Source organism: Carlito syrichta, unplaced genomic scaffold (assembly GCF_000164805.1).
Source record: "Carlito syrichta isolate Samal-C Ts95f unplaced genomic scaffold, Tarsius_syrichta-2.0.1 Scaffold307178, whole genome shotgun sequence".
Taxonomy (NCBI): domain Eukaryota; kingdom Metazoa; phylum Chordata; class Mammalia; order Primates; family Tarsiidae; genus Carlito; species Carlito syrichta.
Window position 1 is genome coordinate 121,873 of NW_007251274.1, and position 10,675 is coordinate 132,547.

The 10,675-nt window shown below is 51.7% G+C and overlaps 1 protein-coding gene across 2 annotated transcripts in view; it reads left to right on the forward strand.

The window, feature by feature from the left end:
* GAK (cyclin G associated kinase) overlaps positions 1-7,637 on the forward strand; it is a 66,304-nt gene extending 58,667 nt beyond the window's left edge. For both annotated transcript variants that reach the window (XM_008064002.1, XM_021715520.1), the window contains 4 exons: positions 5,185-5,409; positions 5,751-5,899; positions 6,904-7,080; positions 7,185-7,637. In XM_008064002.1, coding sequence (XP_008062193.1) covers positions 5,185-5,409; positions 5,751-5,899; positions 6,904-7,080; positions 7,185-7,286 — 653 coding nt within the window. In that variant the 3' untranslated portion in view covers positions 7,287-7,637. The remainder of the gene's footprint in view (positions 1-5,184; positions 5,410-5,750; positions 5,900-6,903; positions 7,081-7,184) is intronic.
* The last annotated feature ends 3,038 nt before the right edge of the window (positions 7,638-10,675 follow it).

Genomic DNA, 10,675 nt, shown 5'->3' on the forward strand with positions numbered 1-10,675 from the left:
AAACCTCTGCAGGCAGATATAGCAAGTTGATGAATAACTATGTTAAAAATATTATAAAACAATTCATTGTTCATTTGATTAAAATATATACTGAAAAGCTATAATAATACTTGATTGCCCCTACAAGTAACCTGAATAATGCATTTAAGAGCACTTGAACACCCCCACACAATTCTGTATTAATGACTGAGCAAGCAGTAATTCACTCCAGCAAAAACTCAGTGATAACTTCAATCTGACTTTTACTTCACACTTACTACTTATTTCTAACACATTGTCTACAACTAAGAGTCCTCTCCCAGAGACAGTTCATTGGAGAGTCACTATCACCTGCTCATTCATCCACAGAAAGAGAAATTTAGCAATTAACAGAATCACAGAGAGTGGGAGAGATGATAACATACCCCACCATGAAATTAGGAGATAAGTAAAGGGGCCTGTCCACGCCAGCTACCAATAGCTGGATTGCACTTAAACCGGACTTTTGTCACTTCTTTGCTGGGCCATAGGGCCAATTATCTAAAACTCTTCAAAAACATACCAGAGCAAGGCCCTTCCACCAAACTCAGATAATTACTTTTGACAAATGTTCTGCTTGAGCATAATGGAGTTACTCAAATGCTTTTAAAAATGATCACACTAAAACAGTAAAACAATCTTAACAAAGTCAACCCAATAACACATCCTGGTGCATTCGCCCCCAACACACACACACAGTCACATACCCTCGGTGCCTGCAGTTGACTTTCTTTTGGCCAACTGATAACAGATGGTAAGTTGGTGAATAAATATTTAATTTATGCAACCCAAATCCTGAAAGTCTGAGTTTCAAGTGTAATGCCTTGCATTCCCGAAGCAAAGTGTACAGAAATATATTTTTTAAAAAACTACATTTCCAGCTGTCCTTTAAAAGAAGAAAATGAAAATAAAAGAAAAACCCACACATATGCATGCACCAAACCAAAGATGCTGAAGACCCTCTGCCAATCAGCATTTCTATAGAGACATTCTTTCGATGATTAAAACAAAAACTCCAGCCAGGCTCGGTGGCTCAGCCTGTAATCCCGCGCCTTTGCGAGGATGAGGTGAGTGGATTGCTGGGCAGGTGAGACCTCATCTCTACAATAAATCAAAAAATTAGCCGGGTGAGGTAGCGTGCGCCTGTAGTTCCAGCTACTTGGAAGCCTGAGGCGGAAGGATCGCCGGAGCCCAGCAGGTCGAGGCTGCGGTGGCCGGGAGCGGCCACTGCACTCCAGTCTGAGCGACACAGTGAGACTCCAACTGAAAAAAAAAAAAAAAAATAGTTTCTTAGGATTTTGTTGTCTTTTTGAGGTCATCTGTAAGAGCGTTTGTCTGCCTGTGATTTTGTCATTTCTCTCCCTGTGTGGTTTCATGCTGCATGAGCATGTGGGGGACATGGGGAGAACCCTCCCTTGGGACAAGTGCCCCAAATTTGTCTTGAATCCTCTTGGGCTGCCAGTGCTCAGGCGATGGGAAAGGACTTCTCAAGATCTAGGTCACCTGCTGTTAGGACAGAGCCCCGCCTTCAGCCTACTCAGTGGGTGACCTGAGACCTTCCATCACACTTTCTTGGGAAGAGCAATTCTGATCAAAGCTAAGCTGGCACAACTGAAGAAGAAATGGACAGACCAGATCATGGTTGGAGGTGAGCACTTCTCTCTGTAGCAGTGCTCTCTGCACTGCTCTCTACTTGGACCCAAGGTCGTGATAACTGAAGAGCAGGGCGGCCATGGAGCATTGCACCCAACAGCAGCTGCATACACCTTTGCAGCCCCTACTAGGACAGGCCTTGCCCCAGCCCTGAAACAAACCTCAGTGGACTTAAAGAATTGAGATTGCTCTCTGACCACAAGGAAGTCAAACTCTGGAAATCAGTCACAGCAAGATAGCTGAAAAATCTTCACGCTTGGAAGCAATACCACACACTTTTAAATGACCTGTGGGTTGGAAAGGACATTTCAAGGAAGACTATACATTGAACTGAATGAAAATACAACACAACTGAAGCAGTGAGGAGAGGGAAATGTGCAGCATTAAATGCTTGCTTTAGAAATATTGAAGTGCTTCATTAATACGTGGCTCTCAGCATAAGAAATTTGAAAAAGTAGAACAAAATAAGCCCAAAGTGAGCAGAAGGAAGTAGTCAAAAATCAATGCAGTTAAAAAAAAAAGAGAGAGAAAAATCGATGAAACAAAAAGCTGGTTCTTTGAAAAGATCAATAAAATTAACAAAACTGCTACTAAGACTGACAAAAAAGGGAAACTAACTCAAATTCTAATCTCAGGAATGATATAGGAGGCATCACTACAGACTACAAGCTTTGAAAGGATAACCAGGGGAGAAAACAGCCCCACATAAATTAGCTAAATAACATACATGAAACGGACACATTCCTCCAAACCAACTACACCAAAACTTACCCATTATGAAGTAGATCATTTGAATAGCTCCATAACTATAAAGAAAATGGATTCATGATTAAAACCTCCTCCCAAAAAGGAAGTCTCCAGACCCAGATAAGTTCATTGGAGAATTTTGCCAAATGTTTAGAGGGTATCAATTCCACACCATTTTTTGCAGGAACTAGAGTAAGAGAACACTTTCTAATGGTTTTGATAAAGCTAGTATTATTGCCCCAATACCAAAATCAGATAGAAACAGGACAAAAAGGAAAACTATAGGCCAGTCAGTATTCCCTCATGAATATAGATAGACACAGATCCTCAACAAAGTATTAGCAAATAGAATTCATCAGTATATAAAAAAAGTTATATACTATGATCAAGTAGGGTTTATTTCAGGAATTTAAGACTGGTTCTGGGTTACAAAATCAGTTAACAAAGTCTACCATATTAAACGGCGAAAGGAAAACAGGTGGTCACAGCGCTACAGAAAAAGCATTTGACAAAATTCAGTACTGTTTTATGATAACACTGTCAGCAAACCTGTCATAAGAAAATGGCATTAGCCTGATCATGAACAGTTGACATCATTCTTAGTTTGCCTCCTAAAGTCAGGAACAGGGCAGGTATGTCCTCTCTGCACTCCTATTCACGGGAAATCCCAGCTACTGCCATTAGGCAAGAACAGGAAGTAGACGTTATTAGTACTGCAAGGGAAAAAATACAATTGTTCCTATTTGCAGATGACATGATTCTTTATAAAGGAAATCTCAAGGTATCTTTTAGAACTTTGAGTTCAGTAAGGCCACAGGATGCAAAATCAATACATGAAAATTTATTTCTGTTTACTTGCAATTTTACTAGGAAACCAAATTTAAAACAATCCCCTTTACAATCACTTTTTTTAGAAAAAAGAAATGTGTAAGTATAAATCTGACACACCCTGTTCAGTGAGTGATAGACATGCTCTGCTCACAGTGGGAAGGTCTAGCCAAGTAAAGTGTCAGTTCTCCCTGTGTTGACCTATCGGTGTAATACATCTCCTCAAAATCCTAGATTTTTTTTTGTGGATATGGACAAGGTTTTTGTAAGATGTATCTGGAAAGAAAAATCGACTAGAAGGGCTGAAATGTTGTGGAATGGAAGAACAGCATGGAGGAGCTGCACTCTATGACTGTCATGCTGACGCTGTAGCCATAGGAGACACCTGTGTGGTGTTGCCAGAGGGACAGGCATGCATCTGTGGACCAGGGGAGATGACCCAGACTCAGACCCGACAAGCAAGAGCAGCCAAGTTAGAGGAATAAAACCATGCAACAGTGGTGCTGGAGCCTCTGGACGTCCCTCAACAAAGGCCTGACCCTCACACCTTCCGTGGCAACTCACTCAGGGCTGGTCTCAGATTGAGATGTGGACCTGGGATGGGCAGAGTACCTTGATGTGCCACCCAGACCACCAGCATAAGAAGAAAAGGTGGACCAATCAGACTTATTCAGAACTCTGGGAGACTGAGCTGCAGATTGGAAGATAAGGTTTTCAAACCACATATTTGACAAAAGACTTGCATGTTGAATATATAAATACAGTAAAAAACAAAACTAAAATAATCCAGTTATTAATAGGAACAGGCAAGAAACATAAGGCCTCATCCCAGCAAAGATGATGCTCAGTGCCTGGGAGGTACCTGCAGAGACTACAGCATCACTGGCTGTGAGGAAGCCACATGATGCTGAGATGAGGTGCCTCCATTAGGGTGACTGAAATGGGGAGGAGGCGTGGCGGCACTGAGCGCTGATGAGGACTTGGGGAAACCGGGTTTCTCACATGCTGCTGGCAGGAGCACAGAGTGGTACAGCCACCGTGGAGAGCAGTTGGCCAGTTTCTTGCAACTCCTCATGACCCTGGGCATTTATCCTGGGATGTGAACTCAAACTCTGGAGCACTCCTGTGTCCTTCCAGGTCTGAACAGTTGAGTAAACAGGTGGCCATTCCACTCCATGAGGTGCTCCTCGGCAGTGAAAAGGGGCGGACGTGGGGACACGTGGTGACCTGGATGGATGTTGTCCTGAGGGGAAAGAATGATTGCAGAGGTCACTATTGGCTCCGGCTCTAGATTCTGAAGGTGACAACCATAGAGGAGCAGGTGGTGTCGATTGCTCTTGTACTTGTGGGAGCTTGTACCCATGGTGAGGTTGTATAGACCTGCCCGTGTGTCCAAGCAGGCTCTGTGGGTAGTGGGGGCATAGCTGTCTGGTCTCAGTGGCTCACAGGGGTCAGAGAGACACCACCTCTGGGGGACTCTGAGTAAAAGTGCTCGGATCTCTCAGTACAGCAGTTTCCTGTGATTTTAATTATTGCAAAATAAAAAGGAAATAACCAGCCATCATTTGAAGGGCTTTGAGAAGCAATGCTGATGAGACAGAGGCTGTGGCTCTCCGGGCCACTCTCCCCAGACTTGAGGTGCTGCCCTCTCCCCTGTGGAGAGGCCCCTGGTCAGCCCTGGCCATGCTGGGAATGGGGGATGGCGCCTTCACAGCTGCCCTTTCCCGGTGTCTGACCTCATTCTCAAATGTTCTCAGCCCCCCCGGCGCCTGGCCAGTGCCAGCCACTGGAGACCCTTGCCTCTGGCTGACTCTAGTAATAAATGCTTTATTTTGCAAACATGTGATGTTTTAAGTTCTAGAAACAGCAGTCTCCCCCATGCGGAGCAGCCTCTGCGTGGACAGGCAGGTTGCCGAGTGTCTCGACCTGTCTCCGCAGGCTCACCAGCCGGATTCCCTCCTGGGGCCTTCATCCCCAAGACGGCCCCTGCCTCCAAGGACAGTGGGTCCTGGCAGCCAAGTCGGCCACCGACCCAGGGCACTTCACGACCCCCCCAGGCCAAGCTGCCCCCCAAAGCCTGTGCACAATCAAGGCCTAGCTATGCCTCTGGCTTCAGTGTGATTGGGGGGCGAGAGGAGAGAGGCATTCGTGCACCCAGCTTTGGTGAGTAACTGCCATTCTCTCCGCCTGTGGGGTCTTGCATGGTGCTCAAGTGGGGGAGAGGTAGAGTCCTAGTGCATTTTCTTCTACTCCAAGCCCCATCCAGGAAGGGCACAGTCCCACACGTGTGTCCACTAGTATCTTTCTGGGTCGCACCTCTGGGTCCCTCTTGTCCCAGCATCACCTTCCCAATCTGTTTTTAACAAGTGACCTTTGGGACCCTGTCTCTCCCTCTCTCTCCTGTTGAGGCATCAGGATGGTGTCCTGTCTCGCAGCGGGTGGGATAAGTGGGCAGAGGAAAGTCTGGGTCTGTGTGTCCTATAAGAAGTTTCTGCCTTTTCCAGCTCAAAAGCCGAAAGTCTCAGAGAACGACTTTGAAGATCTCCTGTCCAACCATGGCTTCTCCTCCAAGCCTGACAAGAAGGGGCCCAAGACCATCGCAGAGATGAGAAAGCAAGACCTGGCAAGAGACACGGACCCACTCAAGCTCAAGGTGCACAGGCGTGGTGGCTCCAGCTCGGGTCCTGTGGGGTTAGGGTCCAGAGGCCGCTATGGGGGCTCCCGGGTTCTGCTGTGCTCCTCATGGGTGGCATCTCCAGCCAGCATCTGGAGCTGTGGTGGACCCGGTAGGCCCTTGGGGACTGGACTGGCTTAAGCAGAGCCAGGCCTCTGCACAATCTGCCCCCATTGGCTCAGGCCATTGTGGGCAGGTAAGCTTCCTGCTGCCACCTCCCACCCGGCCGCCCCTGGCATGGGCACAGCTGCCATCTGGTCTCTGCCCTGGAGTGTCTGCAGAGAGTGGAGGCTCCCTTGGGAGCAGTTCTGTGGGTGTTTGGCATCCTGTTCTGGGATATTCACTGTGGGGTGACAACGACAGCTACTTTCAGACTCAGCATACTCACTGTGAGGTGACCAGTACATCTGCATCCAGACCCAGGGCACTCACTGTGGGGTGATGAGGTCCAGTGGTCAGGGTGCCCCTGCGTTGGGCTCAGGTTGCGCCCTGCTCCATGGTTTGTGATATTAGCCCTGCAGGGCCACAGTGGCAGGCATGGCCGGGATTGTCTCACAGGCCCAGGGACCTGCCTCTTTTCCCGAGTCTGAGCTTCGGGTGGGCAGGGCAGCCATGCTGGGGGTCCTTTGTGTCCTTTGTGAATGTCTGGCTGTGGCACCTCTGTCCTGAAGACAGCCTGGCCGGTGTTGCCAGTTGAGCTCCGTGCAGGTTTGGGTGATGGCTGGCCAATGTCTCCTGCCCTTGAGTGCCTGCCTTATCCCGGAAAGCCTCCTCGACCATGACCTCTGTGCCCCTGCCCACTGGGTGCTAGTGGCACATCTTCCCTCGTGGAGCCATAGGGTGGCTGGAGTTGGGTTTGCTGGCAAGGTTCAGGCTTCAGCGTGTGCTTCCTTGTGGGACACCACACTCCACCTGGAGCCCACATTCCCCACACAGCAGGGGAGGATACGGGCGGCACCTTCATGTGCATGGTATCCCTGCAGCTCCTGGACTGGATTGAGGGCAAGGAGAGGAACATCCGCGCCCTGCTGTCCACACTGCACACGGTGCTGTGGGATGGGGAGAGCCGCTGGACACCTGTGGGCATGGCTGACCTGGTGACCCCAGCTCAGGTGAAGAAGCACTACCGCCGCGCCGTGCTGGTTGTACACCCCGACAAGGTGAGTGGTGCTGGGCAGCCACGGGAGCCTGTGCCAGGTTCCGGCCTGTGGCAGGGCAGGTGGTGAGTGGGCCCTGCTTGCTCTCATACACCTATTGCCCGCAGGCCACGGGACAGCCGTACGAACACTATGCCAAGATGATCTTCATGGAGCTGAATGATGCCTGGTCCGAGTTCGAGAACCAGGGTTCCCGACCCCTCTTCTAGGCCCACGGCATCATGACCACGAGCAGCTCTGGAGCCCGGTGATGGCTGCCAGGTCCCAACCATGAGGCCTGTGGCTGCAGCAGGCATGGGTGTGGGTTGGGCTCAAGTGCCCGCCGCCCCACACCCACTGTCCTGTCATTCCACGGCACAGGAGAAAGCATTCCAAAGCTTCTGGTTTCTGTTGTTTTTCTTTCTTGTCCCAAAGGAACAGTGTTGGTTCAGGCCCCTGTGTCACAGCCTGTGATTTACTCTGGTGTCAGAGCCCACTCTTCTCTGAATGTGAAGGTGTGTTCCCTCGCACTTTGTAATCAGCTGCCGATCGTCTGTACATATTAAACTATTTTCTGATGATGCCGCCTCTCCCGCGTGGCCACCACGCCAGCGCCTTCTCAGTCTTCTTGCCCGTCACTGGATTGTTATTAGGTCTTCAGGGGACCAGCTTGACCACGGCCCCGAGCCAGAGGCTGAGTGGCTGGGGCAGGCTGCAGGGTGCTAGCAGTGACCTCATCAGAGCACTTTGCTGGCGGAAGGTTCTGGTGCTAGATGGAAAGGGAGACACGGATTGGGCATGAGTCTTCTCTGCCAAGGGCCTTGCCCACCTTCCTGCGGGTGGACTGGCTCCACAGAGGCCCCCACTGCTGCCAGGACCTGGAGGAGCCCCTGGGAAAACTGGGGTCTCTACCCTAACATGTGGCCGGACCTCCACAGGGGGCCATGTCCCTGCCCAGACGCTGGCTCTGCTGGTGGATCTGAGCCTCCATGAGCCTCTAGGTGACCTCAGACCAGGCAGCAGGTCATGGGTGGCAGGAAGGCCGGGAGGTGTGTACAGGCAAGAGCTAAGGCTCCACAGATGCACCCCTCAGTCACTGTGTGTGGCGGGTGGAGCAGCCGCTGGTGGGCTTGGCTGGCAGGGACAGAGCTCTGCCCTGTCCTGCCCCTTTCAGACCCTCCCTGCTTAGCCTCAACCTCACCCTGCTGGCTACCCAGAATCCCTGAAGGGTGGGGGTGCGGCCTTTGGATTTTATTATCCAGGTAATTCAACCAAAAACAAGTCCTCTGTAAAGGCAGCAGGGACGTGCCTGGCGGGAACCTCAGGCTCTCAGAACTCCATCCCTCACGCATACATCAGGTTGAAGACAGCAGGAGTGATGATGCGACTCAGTATGTTGGCAGAAGTGACGGGGAGCTTAATGACATTAGTGGCAGAGTCTGTTCCTGGGATCAAGAGCCATACCTGCACTGGCCTCCTGCCTCCACCCTGCTGGAGTGGCCAGGCCCTTGCCCAATGGACGTGGGGCCTCTCCCCCGACTTTATCCTCCGTAGGAGCTGTCAAGTCCTGGGACACCAAGGGGACTCCCGTGAGGAATGCGGAGGTCTGCCAGATAGGGATGTTTGTTGTCTGCCAAACAGGTGTGCACGGCACCGTGCAGAACCAGGTCCCTTTGTCCCTGCAGGTGTCCCGGAATAAAGTTTTTGCTCCAAAAACGTTGGGAGCCATGAGCCTGATAGGCTCCTGCTGCCAGAAGTCCCAGACAGCAGGGATGCTCCTGAACCTCAGGTGTGTGGCTCTGCAGTTACTTCTGTGGGGGATACACGAGTGGGCCACAGCCTGTTGGGAATGGTGGCCATTACAGGAAGTCGAAAATGGAGTGCCCAGTGGCAGCAGGCACTCTGGGGACGTGGTGCAAGCAGTGGCTGGTGGAGAGGCAGAACTGAGGGGGTAGCCAGCATGGATATGGTGCAGGGCGCGGATGTTCCTCTCCAAGGTTCAGGCTTCAGCGTGTGCATCATTCAGCTATTCAAGCCTATGGAGACGCGTGACTGGAAGGGTGGTCTTGCATCCTGGTGGCCTGGCGCACAGATGCCTGCTGGACCTGCGGCCCCCAGGACTACAGGGTCACCCCTCGGTGAGAGGAGAGACCAGCCTGGCTGCACACAGACGCAGACGCATGCATATGGATGGGCTACCCATATCCTGGAGTCACTGTGGTACCTTCAGTCACCCAACAGTCTGCTTCAGAGGAAGCCATGGCCACTGTCCACAAGACCAGAGCTGGGGAAGGCCAAGCCCTAGACAGCTGGGGGAGGAAGAACGCCCACCACTTGGCCTGCACCTGGCCTGCCACCCTTGGGTTTGGCACAGAAGTCAGTGGCGAGAGCATGGGGGGGACACAAGGGGTTAGTATGAGAGACCTACCCACCTTATGTCTCCCATAAGGGCTGGGGACATACAGGGCTTCCGGGCAGAAACCAAAGAGACCTCAATGAGTGCCAGGGTCCCACCAGGGACAAATTAAAGCCAGAGCCATGAGGATAGGGCAGTGTTCTTTCTGGGATTCTGGGATTTCTGCTGTCCTTTGCCCTGAGCCTCTCAAACTGTCCTTGAGTGGGCTAAACAGCCACCGTAAGAGTTTCCTGGAGGACTCCCAGGGCCCTGGGACTCCCCCCAGCCCCAGCCCCTCCCCAAGGCCCTGGGACCCTCCTTCCCTCTCAGCCCCTCCTTGTGGGCCTGGGACCCTCCTATCCTTTCAGCCCCTCATGGCACTGGGTCTGTGAGCAACGAGGGGCTTCCCACACTGTCTCTTTGCTGTCCCTGCTGTCTAAAGTGGTGTCAGGGCCATGGGCTGGTATAGGACGGAGGGCTGTTGGAAGGGGAAGTGAGGGTTTGAAACTTCCCCTTTCACTTTGACTCAGATGCTTCAGTGGATCCTGAGTCAAGGGCAGATTCTATCACCTGCTCTCCTCTTTCAGAGAATAGTGACTTCACGTTTGTTATGATGCATCTGCTTCTATTTTTAGCTCTTTTAAAAAATAATGAGCTTTAAAAAAGTATGAACAGTGGTTTTCACATCAAGTTGTGCTGCATCTGGCTCTCATTTGGGCCCTGTACCCTGGCACTGAGCCAGGTTGAGGCCTGTGGGTCTGTGGGGAGTGGGGTGGATCCAGGTGTCAGGAAAGGGACCCAGTGTGGGGAAAGGGGTAGGCTGAGTCCAGGCCCACAGCACAGCAGGGCAGAGGCAGGCTGGAGGCAGGGCATGCACTGACCACCCCCTCCATCCTGGGCTCTGCTCAGTTCTTAGCTGCAACCAACTCTCCAGGACACCTGCTGTGCGCCCTCCACCCGGCCCCTCAGGGACCATCCCCCACCCTGGTCCTTCACCCTTCACTCTGAAAGCTCAGCATCCCTCCTCCCTGCCAACCTCTGCTGCTCATGGTCCCTGTGCAGGCCCCTCCTTCCTGCTACACCTCACATTCCCATGGCCTGACCCGCGGGCCACCCTACCTGGGTGAGCCGAGTGCCCCCATGCGGATGCCTCAGCTCCCTCTGGTTCCTGCCTTGTGCTCTGTCTGGAGCACAAGCTTGGGTAGTAGCTGATGGATGGCACCA